General features: G+C 47.1%; 1 protein-coding gene across 3 annotated transcripts in view; it reads right to left on the bottom strand.

The window, feature by feature from the left end:
* IL1RAPL1 (interleukin 1 receptor accessory protein like 1) overlaps positions 1 to 26,942 on the bottom strand; it is a 2,334,001-nt gene that overhangs the window by 314,635 nt on the left and 1,992,424 nt on the right. For all 3 annotated transcript variants that reach the window (XM_069637303.1, XM_069637304.1, XM_069637302.1), the window contains one exon: positions 14,004 to 14,147. In XM_069637303.1, the coding sequence (XP_069493404.1) occupies positions 14,004 to 14,147 (144 nt within the window). The remainder of the gene's footprint in view (positions 1 to 14,003; positions 14,148 to 26,942) is intronic.

The raw sequence follows: 26,942 nt of genomic DNA, 5'->3' as shown, positions 1-26,942 counted from the left end.
TATGTCATCAAGGGAGAAGTTCCAGGCGGAAGCATATTAAGTTTCAAGACAGCCATACACCATCAACCTGAAGGACATGATACAAAAAATGTTTCCAGCCCTTTTCAAGGGATTAGGCAAGCTAAAAGGCAGGCAAATCAAATCGCACATTAATCCACATACACCACCAACAGCTCAACATTACAGGGGCATTCCTCTCAATATTCAGAGACAAGTAGAGGATGAAATGCAATCCCTATTACAACAAGACATTATAGAACTGGCATCCGGACCAACGCCATGGGTATCCCCAATCGTGCCTGTGCCCAAAAAGGACAATAAAACTAGAATCCGCATCTGCGTAGACATAAGGGCCCCAAACGTAGCCATTGAAAGAGAGCGGCACCTCGCCCCCAGAATGACGGACATGATGCACCTACTGCATGGTGCAAAAGTATTCTCCAAATTGGACTTGAACAAAGGCTACCATCAGCTTGAATTGCATCCTTCTTCGAGATACATCACCACATTCTCAACTCATCTGGGTCTATTCAGATACAAAAGACTCAGCTTCGGAGTGTCAGCCGCTGCTGAAATTTTCCAAAATGAGATCCATCAAGTGATCAAACATATTCCAAATTGCCTAAATTACAGTGATGACACCCTAATATTTAGCACCACTCAAGAAACGCATGATGACACTCTTAAAAGGGTATGCATGGTGCTTGAAAATGCACATCTTACGCTCAACCCAGTCAAGTGCGAAATCTGCAAAACTACCCTGGAATTCTTTGGACACATATTTTTGAACAACGGCTTACAACCGGATCCAGAAGAGGTACAGGCACTGGTGGAAGCTCCCACGTCAACATCAGCAGTATACTCATTCCTGGGAATGGCAAGTTACTGTACGCGCTATATACAAGATTTTGAGTCAGTAAGCACCTCTCTCAGACTACTCACAGGGAAGCATCAAGAATGTCAATTGACAAATGAATGTGAAGAAGCCTTCCAGGAAATCAAAAAGATGCTTCGCAGCAGCCTCCTGCATGGCTTATTATGACGATAGCACCATCAAACGCGCCGAGACACATAGTGGCATATGCAAGTCGCATCCTATCAACAACTGAATGTGCCTATTCCCAACCCGAAAAGGAAAGTCTTGCAGTCGTATGGGCATGCAAACATTATCACTTGTTCTTATATGGGCGCCCTTTCACGATTGTTACTGACCATCAGGTTTTCACCACCATCTACGGCAAACCCACTGCCAAAATGCCACCACGCATTGCTAGATGGGGACTAGGACTGCAGGAATATTCATTCAAGATCGTTCACCGGCTGGGAAAAGACAACAACCCAGCCGATTTCCTGTCCAGATACCCACTTCTAGCCCAAGATGAACACCAATCAATCAAGGCAAACCAATACATCAGCTACCTCATAGGAAATGCGCTCCCAAAATCCATCACAGCAGCCCAACTGGTAGAAGCAACACAGAGTGACCTCCTGCTTCAGACAGTTCAGTCTTGCCTGAAGTCTGGCCAGTGGCACAGAAGGCAAAATCATAAACACAACCTATTGTCAATAGAAGAGGAACAGCTACACACCTTCAAGCATATCCGTCACACACTATCGACATTACCGGAAGGCCTCCTACTGAAGGAAAACAGGCTTGTCATACCATTCTGTCTACAAGAGCAAATACTAGCCATCGCTCACTTAGGACACAGGGGGGTGGTGTCGACAAAGCGACAGCTTAGAAACAAAGTGTGGTTTCCCAGAATGGACGAGAAGGTGGAAGCACTCTTGAGCAAATGTCTCGCATGCCAAGCTGTTGCCCCACGCACTTTCCCAGCATCGCTGAAACCATCAGAATTGCCTCTGCAAGTATGGGACGAAGTGGCAGTCGACATGTTTAGACCACTGGCAAATGGCAAATATGCGCTAGTGATCGTTGATGAGATGTCTCGATTCCCTGAAGTCCACCTAATCCACTCCACGAGTGCTCAGGCAGTAATACCAGCACTGGACAAAACGTTTGCAGACTATGGAATTCCATCAAGCGTGAAATCGGACAATGGACCACCTTTTAGCAGCCATGACTTCACCATGTTCGCAGAACATCTAGGTTTCCAACACAGGAAAATCACGCCACTATGGCCGAAAGACAATGGAATGGCAGAGAAATTCATGAGTAATCTAAAACGGGCCCTACAAATCTGTTCCATTACCAATGGGTCATTCATGCAAGCCATCTGCATGCTGCTGCGGGAATACAGAAATACGCCCCACAGCTCAACAGGTGAATGTCCATCGGCTCTAATGTTTGGCCGGATTATAAGAACCAGGCTCTACCCCACAACCCGGGCGCTGTACTTCCCACCACCTACACTGACGACCCATGGCCAAAGACAAGACGAGCAAGATGAAGGAATACTCTGACCACCGGAGACAAGCGAGACCAAGCCTCATTTAACTGGGCGACCAAGTACTGGTCAGACAAAACCAAAGTGCCAAGGACACTACAGCGTTCAAGCCTGAACCCATGATCGTAACCCACATAAATGGATCTGTGATAACGGCGGCCAGTCCACAAGGAACCATCACACGAAATTCATCGTTCTTCAGAACTCGGAGGAGATCACGAACCTGTGAACAATACAAAAGACGCAGCAGATGAATCTTCCAACATAGACTCTGTGTATAGAGGTGAAGACAGAGACACAGACGATAGTGAAAGCGACAACATCACTGCACCTGCATCTCCACCGGCACACAGCCCGGCGCAGAGGACAATACGTAAACCATCCAGATGGATAGAAGAAATGAACTGAGAAACCCCATTTAGATATTAAACAAAGGGGAGATGTCATGTCCCATTTCTATTGTTACAATTAATAGTTATAGAGGAGCCAAGTCTCCTTTCTATTGCACTGTGTTTGGTGGGCTGTGGCCACGTGTTAAGGAAGAGGCGGGGCTACCGCCAACAGTTCAGTTGACTGATAGATTAAAGAAGATTCAGATGTGCTATATTAGTCTCTGTGATTCATTGCATCGTGTCTACATTATTCGTATTTGCCATATTTTGAATGCAATATAATACGGGTATAAAGTCAACACTGTGGCCCTCATTACGACCCTGGCGGAATTCGGAAAACGATGGCGGAAATGCAATACCGCCATCGAATAGCGCTCGGTGCGACTATGACCCGTCACCGCAAAGTACGAAGCCATTAGCGACACCGTAGTGAACGCCAACGCTAACTGCACCAAGCACGCGCGCGCATGCCATGCCAAACCGTAAATACCACCATGGCGCAAGGGTACGCTAATTCCGACCCTAGCGGACATGTACCTAACGCCATCAAGCATGGCGGAATGTACCATTCCGCCATGGTGAGAAGTACGGCATCGCGAATCAACCGTAAACGGCCCCACTGAGTGCCTGTACACCGCTCCCTGCCCACAAAGTACAACTCCCCGTAGGTGCAATGAAGTCACAATGCAACCAGTGAAATGTACAAGTCACCCATGCATGCCAACGAACAAAAGAAACACAAGAGGGGCCAATGGGAGCTGCAGGGCACAGATGGCACGAATACAGAAGCCAATCCAATGGACATGACCACAGTCCCCCCCCCCCCGAAACGCACGCAAACACAGGCACCTGTGACCAGCAATATTCCGAAAATCACATCATGCCACCAGTCCACCTGGCTGACCGGCATCTGTTACACAAAACCCAATCCCCCGCCCCTGAGCATGACAACATTCAAACAGTCATATTGGCAGCCCCCATCCCTGACCTTACTGGGCTCCGTAGGCAAACGCGCCCAGTACAGTACCACGCAACTAAACTCCGAAGCTGGAACCCAATGCAGATCTCCTCACAATACATCGCTCCCCAAATAGGAATATGCCACATCACTTGCAAAGAAGAACGCTACACGGGCCAAATCAGAATAGAAATTTAATGCACAACAAAATCACCAAGCCCATACAGCCATTAGGCCATGAACTCCAAAACACATTTCACCATTGTGGGCTGCATCCGCAAGAAATGACCAGCCACTACTTGTGTGACGCCCTGTTCCATCATGGTACACAGAGCCACATTCACGTACGAAAAGGCAACATGGAAGCGCACAGAACCGCAGGGCCGTCCCAATGGGGAGGCACTAGTCCAGCTGAAAGGCCGAAATGTTGCTCCGAGCCACCAGTACTGCGTAAGGGCATGTGGCCCATTGGCGATCGTCCCATAAGATCGTAATGCTGCTCCACTGATTAACACGAAGCAGCAGGTGTCGGGAGTAAAAGCCATCTGCAGGAGTGGCATACAGATGGCAGTGGCAAAAGGGGAGGAGATACCTGTCAACCAAAAGAAAAGAAAAAGAATAGAATGGCCATCAGAACTACATTCGAACAACTCACTTCAATGATCACACTAAATCCACAGCCATATGCATGCTAGCCCACTCCAAAGGATCATCACCACCCAAAAACCACTTGCGACTCATAACTATCTATATCGAGGTGTAAACACCATCACAAACGAGTGTACCTGTGCATGCGTCTGTGAAAACAGAATCCATCTGATGGGATTGGTAACGTGCATGGACACAAGTGTCTGAGGGCGCGTCGAGACAGGGAGGGCTCAACAAAGCCAGATAGACGATGGTCCCACTATGGCAGCCCTGCATCACATAGCGCAGGGGAGGCGGATAGATTCCAAGAAGCCCTGTACATGGCAAACTCTGTATCAAATCACCTGCCCATGCATCCATTCATCATTCCCTCATCCCGGGATTAAAACGCCTGAATATTTACTCACATAACATTAGAAATATCCATTGAGTCTGTGCGTTATGCAGCCTGCAAAATCCACAGTGCCCCAGCCCGTAATTCCAGTGTAGTGAAGTAACATGTATTTGGGAACGTCCGGCCTCATCGCCCACGTCGCTATTGCGCATCCCAAACCATTCATATCAATCATTGCATCCTCGCCATGGCCCCTGTCTCAAGGACATTGAACAATAGAACGTTATATTTGCAGTCAGACCTGTGGGCATTTCCTCGCCGCTAGCTGAAAACCGAAAGCGCCGCCCTTCGAATTCCTCATTTGCAACATCACGTCGAAGAGGCATCTGTGGCCGTTTGAAATCACAAATTAATCCATCTAGTGCGGCTGTGTGTGAAAATGGCAACTGCCTTCACCCACAAATGGGACGCCCCGCCCGTCGTTGCAACTCGGTACAGTGATGCATGAGGGCCCACCGTCACTCGAGTACTACGTACCACTGACCCTTCACAAGTCTGTTCGCGACTGCACAGATAGTATGTGAAACAATGGGACCACAGCAGAATGAACATATCAACCAATGTTACACGGCCATCGGGTACAAATACATGATTGCAATAGCAAGATGCCATTCCTCGAATTGCAGCGTTGTGTGCGGGACGTGCTCGGCCAAAGGGGAGAGCAGTTTGCACAGGTGGAATGAATCACCACAGGTGGAGGCCATACAGCCTGAAAACACATAAATTGCACACCCAGTCTCCTCCCACAACCACACCCACTCCGAAATGCTACCGGCAGGACTCGCGATGTTGGCCCTGGGGGACCTGATAGCACTGCAAGTACTCCAACTCCAAGAAGAAGACGAACACCAACTACAACCGGCCGCACGGAGGAGACGCAGGAGGAGGAGGAGGGCAAGGCAGGGCCAGCAAGGGCCGCCAGCACAGGCACTACCACCACGCAGGCAGCCCGCAATCCCACGCCTCCGAGCACATCCGTTCAACCTCACTGATGAGCAGATCCACACCCTCTACCGTCTGGACCGGGACACCATAACCGCCATTGTGGACATGACACAGGCTGACCTTGTCAGCATGATAGATAGCCCAACCGCCATCCCACCCCTACTGAAGGTGGTGTCTGTACTACACTTCCTGGCCACAGGCACCTACCAGCACACAGTCGGACAGTTGCATGGCATTTCTCAGCCACTGTTCTCACGGACACTATTGCAAGTGCTCGATGCCCTCCTGCAGCACGCAGACGACTACATCTCTCTACCACGCTCGGAGCAGGAAATTACCAACACAAAAGTGGGATTCCATGCACTTGCCGGCATACCGGGTTGCATTGGTGCCATCGACTGCACCCATGTGGAATTGGTCGTCCCACATGCCATGGAGGCCCAGTACCGCAACCGAAAACAATTTGATTCCCTGAATGTACAAATGGTGTGTGACTCCAACAGGATCATTACACATTGTTGTGCCCGATTCCCTGGATCAACCCATGATTCTATGGTCTTGAGGAACTCTACAATACCACGCTACATGGAGCGACACGCAGGGAACAGATCCTGGCTACTCGGTGAGTCTCATTACATGCATGATAATGTGGGGTATGTGATTCGGCAATGACCTGGCAGGAAGGGGGGGGGTGTGCGTACGTAGCAATGGCATTCCACATCATACGTTTATCGTCCACATACAGGTGATGCTGGATATCCACTGAAGAGATGGCTCCTCACACCAGTCCGGAACCCACGGGACCAGCATGAGGAGGACTACAACCATGCCCACTCACGTACCCGTGTAGTCATTGAACAGGCATTCGGCCTACTGAAGGGTCGTTTCCGCTGCCTCAGCAGGTCTGGCGGGGCACTCCTGTACCGCCATGTGAAGGTTGCAAAGATGGTCATGGCATGTGTCATGCTCCACAACATGTGCGTACGTAGAAATGTGCCCATGCCCCCTGACGCAGAACTGCAAGCACCTGATGATGGTCATGATGAGGGTGGGGATGTGGCAGCACCTCAAGGAGTCTGCGAGGCACCGGAGGGCCGTGACATTCGTCAGCATCTCATAGATGCATGCTTCTAGCACTCACGCCTGGTGGCTGATACATGGACACGGGACTCGTGGCACTGTGTGTGTCTGGGACATGCACAATATGGACTGTACGCCTATGATGGCCTAGTACACAAAGATCAATGTCCACACATCTCATTGGTTGATCGTGCACTGTTTATGGCATATGTGATATCATGTTGAACACCCTATCGACCCGCCACCCAAGTGAGCCCAACACACCCCCTCCACCCTCCTACCTCCCCCCCGAACACCAGTGTCCAAAGATGCTCATTGTCAGTGGGCAGTCGCTATTGCAAGCCCCCTCTGCGGGTGTCAGGGGCACCCCTGCCTGTGGAGCGCAGGTTCCTCCCAGATCTACGTTGGGGGCTGCCCTGGACGGAACTTGCAACGGATGATGTCTCTGCCTGCTCACGTCCATGCATGTCCCTGAGGGTTTGCGAGAGCTCAGTGAGCACACGGCGCACTGCGGCAAGTTCGGCACATACGTCTTTGGACGTCGCATGCAGTTCCCCCCTCAGGCTCTCGGTGCTTCTCTCCATTTGTGCCCTTAGTGTCTCTGTACCTCTCTCCATTTCTGCCCTAAGTGTCTCAGTTGATGTTTCTATGTCTGCCTTAGTGCCCCCACATTCATCGGCATGGTCCTTGAGGAGCGTGGCCAGTTGCTGCTGTTGCACGATTAACTGGTCGAGGGACTGTTGCCTCTGCTGGGCCATGGCCATTTGCGGGGGTGTCACAGAGGGGCTGTGGACCTCATGTTGCCTTGCCACAGGGCTTGTGGGGGATGGCCAGTCGTCGTCTTGTGGGTGCCCCTGCGTGGCATCCTCATGTTGTACGGGATGGGACAGACAGGGGGATTGGGACAGGTCATGGATGGATCTGACTTCGACATCCCCGTCTTCTGTGTCGGAGCATGCTGCCATCAATGGGGTGTCACCTATGGTGCTGCTGCCACCAGAGGCAGTGCCTTCTGTGGCATCCGTTGGGGGGACCTGTGGTGGTGGTGTTGTGGGCATGCTGGCTGCTGGGGTGCCTGTTGATGTTCCCTCCTCTGTGCTGCCACCTGATTTGTGCTGCTGCCGTGTCTTGATGCGTGCAGCTGAGGTGGAGGGTCTTTGGCCGTTGGTCTTGGCCCTCTTTGCAGGTGTGCTGGTAGGGGTGTCCTGATGCTCGTCGTTTGGATCGGACCCTGTGGTGGAGTAAAGGAGGGCGAGGGTTATTGATGGGTCTGTGGGAATTGGAATGGCATTGTATCACATGCATTGGGGTGGTACCTGAGGGTGATTTGGGTCGGGGCCTTGGAGGTGCTTTCATTTGTGTGTGGAGTGAGGGTGCAGTTGTTTGGCAGCCTGCAGTTAGGGTGTGCCTGCTGCTGTGTAGTGCGTGTTTTAGGGGTTTTTAATTAATTATGTATTTATTGTGGGTTTTAACGTGCGCTATCAGGCCGATGTGTGTGGACGTTCTCCTGGACATGTGTTTCTGTTGCACTATGTGGACACATGGTACTTCACATGAATGGACTTTGTGGATTTGGCATTGTTTTATCTGGCCCACCTACCTGAATCTTCGGATGTCTGCACTCCTTTCTCCATCCCTCCGACTCCCTCTATGCTCTCCATTCCGATGGTGGAGGCACAGATTTCTTCCCAGGGGGTCAACTTGATGGGTGATTCAGGACCTCCCCCGGTGGCTGTGGCAATGTTGCGGTTGGCAGAGAGTATGCTGCGGACGCGTATCCGCAGGTCGTCCCATCGCTTTCGGCATTGCTGTGGGATGCGGGGTGCGGTCCCCACCGCACTTACCCGCTGTGCCACCAGAGCCCATATGGCCTTCTTGTTTGCAAGTGCCGTCCTGGTCATTTGCGTGGAGAAGACGACGGCTGCATTCTCCTGGAGGGTCTCTGTTAGCACGGTGAGTTCCTCACGGGAGAAGTGGACCTGCCGCTTGCGGTCGCACGCTTTCTTCGCTACTTTTCCCATTTTTCTTGGTTTCGCTAGGGTGGATGACGGGTTGGGGTGTGTCTCAGGGTAGTGTTTTTGGTGGTTGTGTGGTTTTAGTGGTTTTATAGGTGTACGGCGGGATGTTTCCCGTTCCGGGCCCATGTTTTTACTTCCGTTTCCGTATATTTCCGGTCACCGTACTTTCCGGTAGGCGCACACTGCGGTGTCCGCTGTGATGGGTGGCGGTATTGCACCTAGGGCGCCGTACGGCGGCGGTGTGGGCCGTTTTGGGGTCATTTCCGCCATCGCGGACTTTGCACTTCCGCCATGCCGTGGTGCTCGTGCCCGATGGGTCGGAATGGGCCGCACTTTGCTCCTTCGTGCAATGGCGGAAACGCTATTTACGCTGTGGCGGTCCGGTCAGTCACTTTCCGCCAGGGTCGTAATGAGGGCCTGTGTCTGTAATGACAAAACCAAGAGTGTAAGAGTTACTCGCACCTGAAATGGGGTAACACCACTTGTGCTGTCTCACTGTACTTTTTCTTCACCGGTGGCCCATACTCACTGTTTCTGCCCCGTCCTTGAAAGGTGACACAGACAGCATTTTCATTGGTCAGTCGATGTGAGGAGTTAGTGGGGTATGAGGTATAAAAGCTGACTAACCAATCACACATGGCTCCCAGTGATCCTAAGTCATTTGTGACACCATCACTCTTTGCTTTCTAGCCAGAACACTGTGTATTCTGGTATGTGTAGCTCTACTTTTTCCATTATGTGTGATGTATAGTTCTCAATTTCACACTGCGTATCCAGTGCTGGGCCACCCTTTTACAAATCACTGCTATATTAAAGATTAAAGAGAACAGCTTCCAGAATACACTTGTTTCGTAATGAAATCTCAGTGACATTGGGCCTCATTACGAGTCAGCCAGTCCGGAAATAACGGTGGCGGTAAACCTGCCTCCACCTTTTGTTTCCGGACCGGCTGATTTCGAGTTCTGCAGGCGGGAGGTGTCACTCCCGCCAGGTCTGACCTGGCGGGAGGAACGCCACCTGCCGGCAGGCGGACCTGGAAGCACCGGCACCATTACAGCATGGTGCCAGTGTTTCCACTTCCCCATTCCCATGGAGTTGTATGGGACTCCATGGGAATGGGGACTTACAGAATTCCCGGGTCACCGGGGTCGTAATGCCCGGTGATTCCGGGAATCACGGAGGCGGAATGGTAATACGAATCCGGCGGTAGCCTGCCAGTTTTTCCGGCACGGTTACCGCCGGACTCGTAATGAGGCCCATGGAGTCCTCTGGTCCCCCAAACATAACTCTTGTTGTACAGGCATATGAGGTAGGCAGTTAACATTGTCCATTCAGTGTGCCATAGACATATCCTAATTTGTATATAGTGCTTAATAACACATAAGAATCAATACCGAGTTTATGTTACCATACAAGCCATTAATTCTAAGAGAAGTGCAGCACCACTGACAACATACAGATGCCTCATGAGATTTCTTGTGAGGACCTTTGTATGTTGTCAGTAGTACTGCACCTCTTACAAAAAGAATGACTTGTATGGTAACAGTGTCCAGTAAGGGAAACCTACATGTAGCTTAACGAGCCAGGAAAGTAGACCAAATATAGGTCAACTCTCTCCGTCTTTGAAAAGGGAGATCACTCCAATCTGCGGTCTCAGCTTTGAAAATGAGACAGACACGTGACATGTTACAGCACTTCTGATTGGGAGAAAATTGGTAAAACAATCCACGATTGGATTACATCAGCCTAACAGAAAAAGAAATAACATTTAGTGCGTTGGCCAATCGGCCACAGCATTTCCAGTTGTCATGCCAACCACAAAGTCAGCTTTCCGGCACTGCTTTCCTCTATAGCAATGGTGTTGGCAATATTTTTGGGCTTTACCACCAAAATGCACTAAAACCAACAGGTTTATTTAAAATAATATCAAAAAAGGGTTTTGTAAAAGAATCAACCCAAACCTATGATGTTCATGAGAAAGCCATAGAAAGTGGATCTACAATTGTTATTGTGTACTATAACATACTCCTAAAGTTGTCTTGCGTCCTTAAATGAGAACAGGGATTTGGATTTTCATTGCAGTCTGTGTTAAATCTGTCCCATAGGAACATTCAAGGAGGATATCTACAGCCTACTCTCCAATAACCTTAAAATATCTACACAATTACTTGTCCTACAGGATTTTAACTTGGGATATAATTACCCCCTAGATAAATACGCCACAACATTGCCAACATTCTCTCTGAACTGGGCATAACTCAAAAAATTCTCGATACCACTCATACCAAAGGGAGAATTCTTGATTGGATGGCAGACTACAACTGCACCGCCAACATCAAATCCATCTCCCCACAACCTTGGACAGACCACTTCCTCTTGTCCTTTGAACTCTCCATCTCTAGACCACTCTCTCCAGTTCCCACAATGGTCCAGAGTATCACTAAGGTTAAAGTGATTCCCGCTATCCTACCCACTCTTAACCAATTAGCGGATCACTTAGACCCGGAAACGCTCGTTGACGAGTACAACAAAATTATGTTAACTACACTCGACAACATTGCCCCTCTAAAACTCAGACTGAGTAAACCCAAATCCCATCTAAATAAATGGTTCACCCCCGAACTAAAGGACTTACGACAATTTAAGAGGAGTTGTGAAACCTCATGGAGGTTAATCCCCTCAGAAGATCACAAAAATAAACTAATGGAAATCTCTTCCCACTACAAAAAGGAAATCCTCCTGGCCAAGCGAAACACATATAACAAGCGTATATCTAATGCTAATTCGAGTATGAGGGAACTGTTCACCATCCTCAAGGAATTAGAGTCACCTATCCCCATTCCGGATACATGTTCCAAAGATAAAACTTGATGCTCAGATATACAACAAGCACTATCAAATAAAGTAACTATGCTCCAAAAAAAAAAATAGCTAAGAAAAAAGCCTCTCTCAATCAACCATCCCAGACTAACAATCTGAATACCGACCCCCCCTTCAAAGGAACAGGACGCAGCTGTGCGATTCATGTTCTCAATAACCTCTATCCTTGAGATAGAGAAAGTCATCCTCTCTCTCAAGCCATCCAACTGCCAAGGCGACCTCTGCCCTGCCCAGCTTATGAAAGACGCTGCCAGAGATCTATCCCCATTTCTATCTAAACTTATCAATGCTTCATTTACATCAGACACTGTACCTACCAACCTGAAACAATCTTGGGTACTGCCTTTGCTTAAGAAGCAATCCCCAGACCCACTTATAACTACAAACTACCGTCCCATCACGGCAGTCCCATTTTTGCTAAAAATCCTGGACAAGATTGCTTACAACCAAATTCAAAAATTCTTGGAACAACATAAGCTCTTAGGAGCACGTCAATCAGGATTCTGACCCCAACATGGCACTGAGACTGCCCTCATCGATTTGAAGGCACAAACAGATGAACTAGGAGACAAAGGTAAAATAGCCCTTCTCCTACTACTAGACCTCTCGGCTCATTCAACCTTGTCGACCACAAGGTCCTTTGCAGCCACCTAGACTCAGCTGCACATTTTTCCAAAGAGGCTATAATCTGGATTGAGTCTTTCCTTAGCGACAGGACTGTGAGGGTGTTCTCCCCTTTGGCAGCGGCAGACCCAATCCCAATTCTGTGCGGAGTTCCCCAAGGCTCTTGCGTCTCCCCCACCCTTTACAACATATTTACTAAACCCCTTTTTGATGATCTGGACCTTCTTGGTATTACCAACACTAATTATGCAGACGATATCCAGATTCTCCTCCCACTTTCCGGGAATTACAACAAGGATTTGCCCTTGGTAAATGGGGTGTATCTCATCATGCAAGCATGGATGGCAACCCACGGTCTATGCCTGGATGATGATAAAACAGAGCTAATCATCCTGGGTACTCACTCTAATCTTAAAAATTAGGCCAAGACTACACCTCTTTTGAGATTGATGGCAATATCATCAAGGTGTCCAAGGAGGTGAAGACACTTGGCTTTTATCTGGATTCCACCCTCTCCTCAGATAAACAGGTGAAATCCCTGGTATCAACCACAGCTTACACATGTAAGCTCATTAGAGCAGGCAAACACTTTCTCTCAGATGACAACTGCATTAGCTTAGCTATAGCCCTGATTCTTTCTAGGCTCGACTATTGCAATGCCCTATACATCAGTGCTAACACATCTATCATCCACAGAATTCAAATCCTACAAAATAATGCCTTGAAAGCAGCGCTTGGCGTGTCCAAAAGATCGCACATATCTAAGATAAGGCGCCAAAATAACTGGCTGTCTACCCAAAACAAAATCCATTTAAAAGTTGCATCCCTTATTCACAAAGCTTTGAATAACGCTGCACCTAGCTATCTCATGGACAGATTCCTGAAGAGAAGATCCACCCGACCGGCAAGAACCACCAATATCAATAGCCTTATCATACCGAGATTCAGGCTGGATAAGGCTGGGGGAGGCAGCTTCCAGGTCTGAGCGGCCCAATTATGGAATTCATTGCCAAATCCTTTACGTGATGAGCAGTACTATCTCAAATTCAGTTCCAACTATATCAATCTGCTGAAGTCTGCCGACGACTAGTTGCTCACTAGCTCTTACAAGACTCCTGATACCACCTAGTTATATATATATATATATATATATATATATATATATATATATATATATATATATATATATATATATATATATACACTCACCATCCTGCTGCCCATTTGTAAATGTTCCCTTTTGTCTCGTATTGAGACCTCATTTTGCCTGTATATAGTCTGTCTTGCTTGTATTCTGTGACTGACCTTCTATGGCCTGTATATATTCTGTTTTCCCTGTAATCTATAACCATGTAACTTCAAGCTTTGCATACTCTTTACTGCTGCGCCCGGTTACCTTCGGGTTTGGTGCGCATTATAAGTGAATAAAACAAACAAACAATTAATACCCAAGGGAACAATCCTGGTGTCTAAATGCACTAACGTTCTACTTTGAACAATGCAATGCAAAAGAACAATAACACAAAAAAGCACATGCCCCCTGTGCCTTTGATTTTAAGCAACTGATTGCGGCATAATTGCTTTAGAAATATATATCATCTTTGCGTACAATACCTGACATATTTACACATTAAAATACACAGAAAATGTGCTTACCTCCATCTATTTCTTCTGCTCCAAAATGATTCCTGTAGAAAAGCATGATCTCGATTTTGTAGCAGTTGTAGATAGTAACCAAGCAGACAAGCAGGAGAAAAATAGCACCAAGTCCACCAGCGAGCTCAACAGTGTACATCAGCTCTGCCAAACATAAGGCACAAATACATGTACTTCAATTATCTAGAAATTAGGTCAGTATATAAATCATATGCATTGCATTCATTTTGGACAAATGTAGTTTTAGATATTGGAAAATGTATGAGTAGTAGGTCTAACGATATCTACAGAGGACCACTATCAACACAGGAAGGACCTCCCCTGCCCATGTTAAAGTGCCACAGCAAATAGTGTTATTCCTGTAATATTTAGTTCACTTAACCCTGTCTGAACAACATATAATATCACCAAGGCTTTCTCCTCCTGTGCCACACGAAGCTAAGAACCAGGCTAAGTTATTGATATAATAGATATTTTTATTAACAAATGGTTTTAATAGATATCTAGAAACCAATTAATGTACACACGCGACCTCCTCTGTGGCATCCAAATCTAAACAAAATAGATGGGACACTTTTTGTTTTGCATTTGACAGAATACAAATCAGGTTCACACTTTTTATCTCCTGTCCTGCAAACTCCAAATTATTAACTCACACAATGCGTTGCGCTATGACAGTACAATCAGGCAAATTGTCATTTGGTCATCAGCCTTGAAAGTTCACATTCAATTTGAACGTGGGCTTCATCTCTCTGAACCCAAAATACACGCATTTGAGAACACACACGGTTTATTTTGAATTTTGAATCAGCACCTTTGTTCCTTCTTTACCCCAAAGCAGTCTCAAACCTTTCTGCTATGAGTGTCACTTGCTCACTCCCAGTAAAGAGTGTATTTCTTTCACTGGAGACTCACACCTGGCTTATTTGACATGCAGGGTTTGGGACCATGGAATGGATAGGGATTTTCATTTTTTGGGAGAATAGCGCATTCAAATGAAAGGCATGGTTTTGGGAAATGGAATGTATTTGTATTTGTATTTATTGTGTTTTATACAGCGCTTTTGTTCACAATGCTTTACACAGGACAGTCAACAGTACATTGAATCAGAATGCAAAACAGTGTTCATAAACAGTAACAGTCAAATTGTGTTCATAAATAGTAACTATCAATTAGCGTTCATAGCAGTAAATCAGTCAATCAGTATTCATAAACAGTCTAAATCAATTTGAGGACTGTAGCAGGTGGGATTTTAGAGAGGAATGGAACTGAGGATAGGAAGTAATGGAGCGAAGAGACAGGGGAAGCATGTTCCAGTGAAGAGGGGCTAGGAGCTGGAACGAGCGAAAACGGGATAGGGCACAGGGGGGACAGGGAACATTTAGTCTAAAAAGATTAGCAGAGCAGAGGGAGCGAGATGGAGAGTAAAAAGAAAGGAGAGATGCAAGATAGTCAGGAGCAAGTCTATAGAGATATTTGAACACAAGACAGAGAAAGTTGTATTTAAGCTGAGAATAGAAGGGCAACCAGCTGAGAGAGGCAAGGGAAGGAGAAATTGAGTCCTGGTAAGAGAGAAGACAGAGTGAGCGAATTGAAGAATGATAGATAGATTTAAGAGGAGCAAGGCATGAGTGGTGAAGACCAAAGAACAGAACCGAACAATAGAATAGTTGGGAGAAGACTAGTGAAGAGATGAGGAGTTTTGTAGTGTGTAAAGTGAGAAAAGGATGGATTTTGCGAATGTTGTAGAGATGAAATCGGCAGGCGTGGGATGTAAGGGAGATATGGTGGTCAAAGGAGAGATTAGAATCAAAGTAAATGCCAAGATTGCGAGCAGTGGGAGAGATCGAGAGACAGGAGGGAAGAAAAGAAATGGAAGAGGGAGGAGATTGCGACATGAGGGTGTTTTGGGAAAAGAATGGGACCTCAGTCTTTCCGGCATTTAGGCTGAGGAAGTGAGAAGTCATCCAGGACTTGATGGTGGATAGGCAGGATGAGATAGTCTGATAAATGTTAGGGGAGAAGGACGAGAAAGATAGGAAGAGCTGGGTGTCGTCAGCATAGAAGTGGTGTGACACTCCAAAGTATGAGATAATGGGGGCAAGAAAGGAAGTATATAAGGAAAACAGAAAGGGACTACGAACTGAACCTTGAGGAGCGCCATGATCCTCAAGGAACATATCAATGGAATCAATGGGAACGTTCGTTTTGGCGACACAGCACATTCAAATGAACAACAGGGTTACCCAATTACATTAAAGACACACTGGAATTGTCTTTGTTATTTCAAATGTTAACAAAACATCACCCCATGATAAATGAACCCATTGCATTTAATAAAATTATATTTTTTATTAAATAAGCTAAGGGTAAACAAACTTTTACCCCACCTCCCACTAAGGAAGGATAACCCATTAATGAAAAGGAAAGGGTTAAAATAGAAAGATTCCCCTCACACTTCAGTTTAAAATGGATGTAGTGTTTTTCTATAGGGGAATTCATTGAGTTATATTTGTAGTTGTTAGGCAGAATCCCGTGCAGTGCCCTTAGGGGCCACTACACACAATTAAGACCACAGGTGGCAATACAAGTTTTACCTTTGGTACAAGCCTGTACTACTAGGTTATAGTGGTAGCAGTAGCGGAGCAGGCAGACTTATCTCAAGAGTATATGAGCAGTAGCAGAGATTACACAAAGGGACCACAATTACTGGGACTCAAGCAAACACTGACTCAGGGTTTCAGGTAAAAAATATAAGTACATTTATTTTTAAACCATTTGTTATTAACACGACACTTCTATTAATTCAAAAACCACACGTAAAATATACTACAACTAACCAATTCACTTTGTACAGTATTATTCGAGGTAAGTACCCTGTGTTTGAATGGACCGGTGTTATGAAACAGAACACGTTACCGTGAATACAATTGCGATCACTTTTTGACAGTTCGGTCTACTAGATAAACGCGTATCCGTGGCAAGAAATGCTACCGGGATAAAAACACACTTTGCACCTGAAATACCCAGAGAGAGTTGGGGGCAAAAATCACAGGCAATATGTTGGTTAGGCAGACAGAATCAAAGAACACACATAGACAGGAATTCAAGAGTCAAGGGGCCGGAGCCAAAGTCAAGTGACACTGGGTGCCTGTTGTCGAGGATCACACAGTTGGACAGTTTGAGATTCTCTCCCCAACCCACTCAGAGCAGAACCCTCATTCCCTGCCTTCAAGCGCAAGGCAAAAGCTTGGCTGGCCACCCTGGACTTGGCCTGACCCTGACCAGAACTTATTATCCAGCATTCCAGGCCACCCTGCATAATATCTTACCCTATATTCTGCTCAGACTGTACATCCCGTACTCCCCTCCTTATGCCTCTTGTACATTATGTATATTCTCATTGTAATATTTTGCCTGTAACCTGTACATCCTGTATATTTTCAAGTTAAACACTGTATATGTATCAAACCTGCCTGTAACCAAAAATGCGCCCGGTTGCCCTTGGGCCTTGTGCGCTATACAAATAAACAAAATACAAATACAAATACTTTGATATTGTCAATGTTCAGAAGCAAAAGTTATAAGAAGGAGGGAAAAGTAAGGACAAGCCTTAAAGTAGAGAAATAGGGATTTCACCCAAAATTCCTCAAACAGGACACAGTACCTTTCTCAAAGAACGAGGCTGGTGCCATGGCAGTTGTTCCTGTTGGTTTCTCGCAAACCCACGCTTTCCGTCAGCTTCAGCACGAAGAAGGATGATGAGGGGGTCCGCACCACACAGGGATGAGGCCGACAGCAGCGACAATGAATAAAAGGTGCGTTCCTTAAAAACAGGAGAGGTTCTTCAGGTGGCTATCTGGACCACTACAGCAGTGTGCAGCGATTTCGACCACGAAGGCGACCTCTGGCTGAAGATGAGCTGGTTATCTCCACTAGGCTCAAGGGAAGAAGACTCCGGACTGGATCTCCTCTTAGTCGTTGAAGGGTTGATAGCTCAGGACTGCAGCAGGGCTTCACCGGTACGGGGTAGTTGCAGCAGTCAACCTCTTCTCCACTTCTCGTCAGTTCCTTGTAGTTCCAGTGGTGACTCTCTGACTTCCAGCCCAAGAGACCTGCCTTTTATGCGCAAAACCCCCATTCACACAGCCTGGCTGTCAATCACCCAGCAGGGGGGTTGTCCAGCCCGGACAACCACCTTGTCCAATCATGTCAAAGTGCGACTTGGGTTTCCTAGGATACACTGTGCAGGGGGTGACTACACCCCTCCCTCACATTCAGCCCACCTAGACACCCAGGCGCCCTGAGGAGGGCTTCTAGGTAGAAGCCCGCCAAAAGACAGTGAACAAAGAAGGCAAACCTAGTTTGCCGCACAAAGTAAAGCACAAGAAGGAGTTTAACAAAAAGAAATGGTGAATAAACTGCACCGGAGCCAAACAAAAAAGGATTTGGTCAAGCGGGTTTAAGTCTGAGGCTAACACAATAGCCTACAATATTACGATGGTTATATAAGATAACCGTGGTAGACATTTAGGGTAGATACCACTGCCACCAGCCATGTCTAAATGTTAAAAGAGCGAAACAAGGCTCTCGGAGGTACAGATAAAAAGAGTTAAGAGTTAACCCTTCCAGCACTCCATGGAAGATGGTGTGTACTGGATCTGTGGTTAAATTTGACTAAGTAAAGTTAATTGTAACTTTACCCTTTTCTGGGGGACGGTAGTCACCTCAGAAATGGTGTCGGGGGGAGTCTGAACGACAACCCTGTGCCACTGCACAGAAGGTGCTGTGTGACACCCACAAAGAAGTGGGCTACTGAAGTGGTGTACTCCAGAGCCCACAATCACAAAAACAGGTCAAAACACATAGCAAAATACAAGTAAGAGTGAGGGAAAAGCTCACACTCTTAACAAGTGAAAAGAAACAACTCCAGAGATCCAGCAAAGCTGCTGAGGGACTCACTAGGTAAGTGAAATTAGCCATGAAATGAGAATTCTCCCTAACTGTAGTCAAATATAGCCAGGGTCTACACAGATTTAAGCCATCCCCTACCCACTAAGTAGGAAGGCTGTCAGATTCCCCCCACACTTCTATTGTCATTTGGACCAACCTACTTACCTTGGTTATTGGGCACTCAGGGAAAAAGCAGGGCTCATCTTTGGAAAGCACATATCTAGTCAAAGGGTTCTGTCAAGGATAGTCACCAGCATCCAGTCCACATCTGGCTCCTCAAATGTCAGGCCCAGTCAGCTTTTAGGTTTCCCAGTCTCTGCCTCCCATGCAAGGTTTAAGGCCTCTCAATGCAGGCAGCTGTCTCCCTCCAAGATGGGTTTTAGTCAGCTATTCTCCTGCCAAGCTGGTACCCGATGGTATTGGTATCTCTGCTCCCTTTCCCATAGAGCATTTACATTTATATCGTACCTGTGACATACTCCAAATTATGAATATGGGGATGTGGCAAGCCATTTTCCCACGGATCGGATTGGACATTCATTTTCTTCCCCACCTCTCTAGTCTGACCTGTGCCAGCCAATAGGGCAAGGGTTCTGATTATAGATAATGAGGCGAGGAGAGAAATGCATCTTTTTTTAAATGACATTTGAAGTTGCATTTTTCTTTCTCAGAAAGTCACAACATGACAACCTTCTTCAATTTACAGATAACCACCATCAAATTTAGCCATCATCATTTAGCCGGTCAAGTGGCACAGCGAGTAGAGCGCTTGCTTTGACATCCGTGCAGAGCTTGCTAACGCAGGTTTGAATCCCGGCAGGGCCAAACTCAGCCTTTCTACCTTCCGAGGTAAATAAATGAGCACCACACACTGTGGGTAATAATAAGCAGCGCTCAGATACCTGAGGGTTCGAATCGCTATATAAATGCTAAATTATTATTAAATATATATTTTCTGATTCAGCGATTTATGCCAGGTCTGGGGACACTACGTTGACGGTGGCATGACATTCCTGGAGTGAGCAAACCTTTTATTGCAGTTTATTCATACACCCAAATAGTTATGAACATAAAACTTCACAAAACACACATTCATTTTACTTTCTATCAGCTCGCCGAGTTTTGCATTTCTCTCATTTATAGGAGTGTCACAATCTCATTTGTATCTCTAGCTCAAATTACACACATTGCATGATGTTGATATTTACACAGAACTGGCAGGCTTCTTGTGATCTTTCATAAGAGCCTTGGATGAGCTTACCAGGACACACAATTATCTTTGTATCAAGGAAAATGAGTCCAATATTATTCAAATGGCAATGAATTGATATGGGCATCCTTAAGTTTCTATCCAGCAAAAGAGCAAGTTTCATTTCCTAAAAGTCACATGACATGGATCTGTGCTTCTAATGTTATTCCAGCCCTAGCATTGTGTGCCTTAAAAGGTCTCTGTTTGAAGCTAATGCACAGTTTATGTGGGAGAGGTCAGACCTGCATTTCCTATCTGACCTCCTCCATGAATTTGATTTAAAACTGTATTTTTCTTTGCTTTTTGCCAGCCATGTGACCGAGCAGGCCTGCATTCTTGCCATGCACCAACCAAAGGTCTCTGGGGTCAGGGATACAGTTAACACAATCCATCTACCAGTTCAGTGGGCAAGCTCCAAAGCAAAGCCACATGTCCAATTCTGAAAAAAGGTGTTTTAAATCACTACCATTTATTTTACATGCAATGCATCTGATTTCTTTCATCACATTGCATCTTGTCCTTTTATCCATGTAGCATTGGTTATTTTAATCTGACAGTTGAAAGAACAGGACAGTTCACACGTTATTCACCAATGCATTTCTGTTTAACATGAAGCCAGTGTCTGTTTTTAAACAAAGTAGGCCTTTCCATTTTACATAATGCCACTTTGCATGGCAGAAAGTAGGTGTTTCATTTATTTCAAATGAAGTATGTCGTTTGGCTTTGCTTTTCCATATATGCCGAGTTTTTTTTTATTTCCCAGATAGACAGGATTTCAATGCATCTTTCCCCATGTGTATTGCTGCAGTTTTGAATCTCAGTCATACTCTGCCTTTTCCATTTTACATGAAGTCAGCATTTGCAGAAGCTCATGTTGTTACAATCCATTGGGCACACTCTACTGTATTAATATTTTAAGGCATACTTTTCTCCACCTGGGTGCTTTTCCATTTTGGCATGGTTCATTGAGGCCCACATTTTGCATTCACCAGGCTTCAGTTATATATTAAGTTAGAGTGGAGGCTGTGCTTGACCTTTCATTTCATGTCATCTGGGGCTGAATTTACACCCCACAGACCACCCCCAGCTCTTTGACTCGTGTCACTCGTAGGAAAGAGCAAAGGAGAGTGGGGCTTTTCTTTTCCCTTTTTTCCTTTTGCCTGGAGCATGTCTGCTTCTTTTCCATCCATAGGGGTTGGGTGCTGTGGCCTCCACCCCTGCCTTTGGATTTTGGGGTACATGTAGAAACCCCTCTCTTTCTCTTTCTGGGACCTCCTTCCCCAAGGCTATGAAGGCATTGGGGTTATTGGTCTGCAGAGATGAGTAAAAGAGAGGTTAAGCATATTATACAATACCCCCTTCCCTGGGGAATAGGTATACAATTCGAAAAACAAAACTACATCACATCACCTAATCATAACAACCAAAACAACACATTGGGCCTCATTACGACCCTGGCGGAGTGGGTTTACGCCAGCGTTATTCGCGGCGGACCCGTCCGCCCTACTACGAGTTCCCGTAGCGCCATGGAGCGTTTTCCGCCTGGTTTTTCCGGGCGGAGAAATCCATGGCGCTACGGGACCTTGTTGTTAATTACGCCACCGTATTTAACGGTGGCGTAATTAACGCCTTCCCCACTCCCATTATACCCTATGGGACAAAAATGGGAATGGGGAAGGGTAAAATGGGGGATGGGGATTTACCGCCCCGCCAAGGTCGGAATGGGGCGGAAAATCCGCCAACCCCCATGGCGCTATCGGCAGCTTTCCGCCGTGCTCCATGGTGCATTTTGCACCGCGATTTCCGCCAGGGTCGTAATGAGGCCCATTGTAAGTTTCCCTAGTTACCGTCATGCTGGTGCCACCTTTTTTCCAGCAACCTGTGATTCCGGAATCACCGGATGATTACGGGTTGTCGGGCACGCGCATTCCGGCATGCCAGAAACAGCGGTACCGGCATCATGGAAATACCATCAGAACTCCCAAAAACTGACAACACCGTCATCCTCAGTGCCAGTGCATCCAAATCTGGCATCACAATGACGGACCCAGCGGCACCAGAAACTGTGGTACCGCAATAACTGTGACCGGAAACAAAGTGATCGCATGAACAGGAAACTGCGCGGCGTCCATTACAAAAACACATTCCATTGCAATCCTCAAACCACAGGCGACATCCACCACTCCTGACCAGACAAACTACCCCAGTAGCATGTCATCTAGAGTGTGTGAGACTCACAAGCAGAAGCGACGCTTCTCTGAGCCGAGCTCAACATGCTTGTGGGCACCATTGTCCAGCATGCACCAGAGCTTTTCAGCAATGTCCAGCGCAGGCAAACCCAGCTGCACAAGAAGAGCATTTTGGAGGAGGTGACCCTGAAGGTATCGACAGGCGGGACAACACCGAGCACAGAGCAAGACTGCCACCATCAGTGGGACGACCTGTGCCTGACGGTACAGAACCTCCTCTCGGCCCAGCAGGTGGCAGGAGCGCATCACCAATATGCCTGATGCCCTGGGAGGAGAGGTGCAGCAGAGCCCGGACACTCGAAGAGGCTAGTTAGTACACGTAACCCCAATGTAATAATCAACATCCCTGGCCACCCTGCTCCCACCACTGTACCATCGTATCAAAGAAATGGGAATTGCATTGTGCACAACCCCAAAAACACACTGCATGCCCCCTCCCAACGAAACAACATCCTGGGTGCATACATGAACATATACCATGGCCACCAAACGATGACCCATCCCAGAAATACACATTGAACTCAGCAACGGCACCCTGTATTGCCAATTGAACATGCATCTGCTCCCACACAGACACACATCACCCTGCCACAGCATACTGCATGTGTGCCTGCCGTGCTTCCACTGGCACCAAATCACAGCAGTTCTGAGCCCCATCTCCTCCCACACATGATCACTGTTGTACACAAGTCAACATATGCCCCCCTGGGCCCAGCCAGCCTGACCCCTGAGCACAAATGCACAACTGTCCCCGTAACTGGTACAGGCAGCAAGCCCATGCTTGCCCCATCCATACGACACCCCTCCCGACCCCAACATCCCACAGCGTGAACCCCCCCTAACACTGCATGCAGCAAGTGGCAGTACACGACCACAGTAGCCAGAGTGCAGTACTCTACCATGTACAAACATCACACATCCTATAGCTCAGTACGCATAACACAAGCATGTGTGCACCATGCCATGTACTACACCATGTCCCCGACACAGCACTGCCACGACCAACATAGTGCATGTATCTGTGCTGCATTAATCTACATTGCTCACTGACAACATGCCTTTCTGACAGTGAAGTGGCCCATGCAAGCACCTCAAGGGGCACCAGCCACTGCTGCCGTCGGACACCACAGACCACCAACACCACCACCACCCAGGACACTGCAGCCTCCGCTGGCACAACTGCCACAGTCGCCACAGCTGCGGCCATCCCGCCAGCCCCAACCATCACAGTCACCACAGCTGTGGCCATCCTGCTAGCCCCAACCCTCAGAGTGACCACAGCTGTGGCCATCCCCCCATCCCCAAGCATCACAGTGACCACAGCTGTGGCCATCTCACCAGTCCCAACCATCACAGTTGTTAGGGAGAATTCTCTGTTTAGGCTGAATTTCCCTACCTAGTGAGTCCCCCAGCAGCTTTGCTGGATTTCTGGGGTTTAATTTTTTTCTCCTGCCAAGAGTGAGACTCTTTTACCCTCACTCTTGGACATGTTGAAGTGTGTTTTCTTGGTTAAACCTTGTGTTGAATGGGCTATGGGGTCTTTTACTCCATAGGGCCTCATGTATTTTTGTGATGTGGGTCACACAGCACCCTCTGTGCCGTGACCCAGGGGTGTCCTAGGGACTCCCCAACATAGACTCCATACCCTGGGACTGACTACTGTCTCCCAGGGCATGTAAAGTCACCAAAGACTTTGCTAGTCTTGAATCCTGAACAGAACCAGTACAAACCATCATATTGTGGACGTACTGGCTGGGGCAATTCGATTGCCCCAGGGTCTGTTAGTCGAGGGGGCACGTCTCCGTCCCCCCTGATCGAGTTTTGGCTGGTGGCAGTGGAAACTACTTTTTATATTCGACCGCGAATATTTCCCTATGGGATTTCCCATTGTTTTAGGCTAACACATTTAATTATTTATTTACGGTAGCCTTAAACATACCGCCGGTTTATATATTTATTTTTATAACTCCGGTTGGGACTTTTTGCCAAAACTTGATTCTAAAATGGCGTTGGTGTTCACCTCTGTAACTCTGACCCAAAGTGGAGCCCTTTGTTCCACTTTTGGCGGGCTTCGCCACAGAAGCCCTCCAAAGTGGTGCCACTCTGTCTGGGGTACTTAGGAGGGGTGGAGGGGGATTTAGGCACCCTGGACTGAGTTACCTTGGTAACTCAAGTCGCACTCCGTCCTGATTGGCCCAAGTGGTGAGCCGCCCGGCTCACCACTTAGCATGTTTGAGTGACAGCTAGGCTGGGTGAATGGGGGTTTGCTGCATAAAAGCAGGGCTTTGGGGACTGGGACTTCAGAAGTCGCCACAGGACCAAGAATCAGACGAGGGAAGAGCTGAGCCGACCTGCTTCGACGACACCACCCGGTGGAGCCCTGCTGAACCGTCTCACCACTTTTTCCCGACGACCGAGGAGAACTCTTAACGGAGTGGCTCCTTCCCTTGACTGGTGGGGACAACCAGTTTTCGCCTTCTTTCCGTTCTTTGAGGTATCTCGTGGCCGCCTTGCCTGTGCCAAGCACCCCGGCAACCGGAATACCACACTTTACCCCCATACCGCGAAAGTCGGTACCAACCCTTTAACCGGAGGACTCCGCGGCTGGTTTCTTCCCGGGCAGTGCAACGACCCTCTTCTTCTGCTCTTCAGCGAGAACTTCTTCTCCCCTGACCGACGTCGAGCCCTGCTGCCACTGCCTGGAACAACTGCCACCGCTGGAGGATCCTTTCCGCTTAAGGTACTGTGTTCCGCCTGGCTTCCCTTGCCACCGACTGTACGGGGTAGATTTAGTCCCCGGCTTTCGAACCTGGGAGTGCCTGGGACACTTTGGCTAAACTTTCTGAGCCACTCTAAACTCTTTTTGACTCTTTGCAAGACTTTGAATCTCTAACTAACAGTGTGATCTTGGGCACATTTTCGCTCCGGCTACTCTAAGAGTGGGCCCTGCCTAGTGACTTTTGCTCACCTGTGACTTTGTGCTTCTTTGAGCCTATTGCAAGTGTTCTGGACCTGAGAGTGGTGTGTTTAACCCATTTCTGCTTTTTCTCTCCCTTTCTTGGAAACTACTAGAGTGTCATCTAACGTTAAGCACTCACCTCTGTTTTAATTAAGTGGTGTTAACCTAGAGTTGTCTAGATAGGAGAAAGGATTGAATCTACTTTCATTATAACTGTGTTGAAGTGCTTTTACTATATTTTTGCTAGAGTGTTTTTAACTTATGTGTATTTTAAATAAATAACTATATACTTTTGAAACCAAGCTCTGGTCAGTGTTGGCTTATGCTATTGTGTTTTGGTACATATTGTGTATACTTTGCATACTGCCTAACTCTTCTTGAGAGAAGTCTGACTGCTCAGCCACAGCTACCAGGTAAATCTGGGTGGTACAGACTGCTACCAAAGGGGTTTACTGCTCTACCTGTAGTCTTAAATCTTTTGCAGTGTTCCCCAAGGGAACTGCACAGGTTTCTGCCTAACACTGGTGTACAGCGGTGGGATTTGTATTGAGTATACATTTTATTGTGCTTTAGATACCTTAGTGCAACTAACCACAAAGCTTAGCACTGAAAAAGTAAAACCTCTAACATGTCAGTTATAGAAAGCTATAGTCAAGAGTCCCTTGCAGCCAAAACTGCTGATTGTTTAAGAGTGCTCTGTAAACATAAGGATCTCCTGACTAAGGGCAAGAAAATGGAGCTGATTGAAAGATTGTTAGCTAACCAAAGTCTGGGTGATGGTTCAGAGGAACCTACCACTCCAGCAACTGTAGATGACAGTGTTGAAGTTAACATGGAGCAAAATGTTGATGTTTCTGAGGAAGAGTCAGAAGAGGAGGGTGAGGCTGTTGTAACTGTCCCCCCTAGGCCTCTGCCTGCTCTACCTGCTGTGCCTACTGGACCTTTACCAGGTCCCACATTTAGTCCTCAGTACTTTGAACTGGAGAAAATGAAGCTAGAATTGGAGTATAAGAAACTTAATGCTCAAACTGACAAAGAACTAAGGCTAAGGGAAATGGAGCTCAAGTATGACTTAGAAATGAAGAAATTATCTGTTGAGAATGTTTCTCTCTCTGGCTCCTCTAGAAGTTCCAGTCCTAAAAAACCCCGGATGCCTAAAGAATTGGTTGGTATGTATGAGCCTAAGTTGGATGTGTTGGATTGGTTGTCTCTGTTTGAATATAATCATGGGCTCCAGAACATCACAGGAAATGACTTACTCACCTGGTTGTTCTCTAGGCTTCCCCCTGTTGCAACTGATGTGGTAATGGAGATGGGGGAGGAGGATAGGAAGGACTATGAATGTGTGAAACTAGCTTTGATAGCTAGGTTTGGGAAGACCCCTTCCCAGTATCTTAAGAGGTTTAGGAGCCTCAAAAAGCATGATGGTACCCCTTGGGCTACCTGGGTGAATGAATGTTTGAAAAACTTAGAGGGATGGATTAAGGGTTACAAGGTGAACACTTATGAAGGTATGAAGAATTTGTTTA

This window comes from Ambystoma mexicanum, chromosome 7p (genome assembly GCF_040938575.1).
Source record: "Ambystoma mexicanum isolate Mex_15411 chromosome 7p, UKY_AmexF1_1, whole genome shotgun sequence".
Classification (NCBI taxonomy): Eukaryota; Metazoa; Chordata; class Amphibia; order Caudata; family Ambystomatidae; genus Ambystoma; species Ambystoma mexicanum.
Note: the sequence above shows the minus strand (reverse complement) of the source record. Positions and strands in the feature narration are given on the sequence as shown.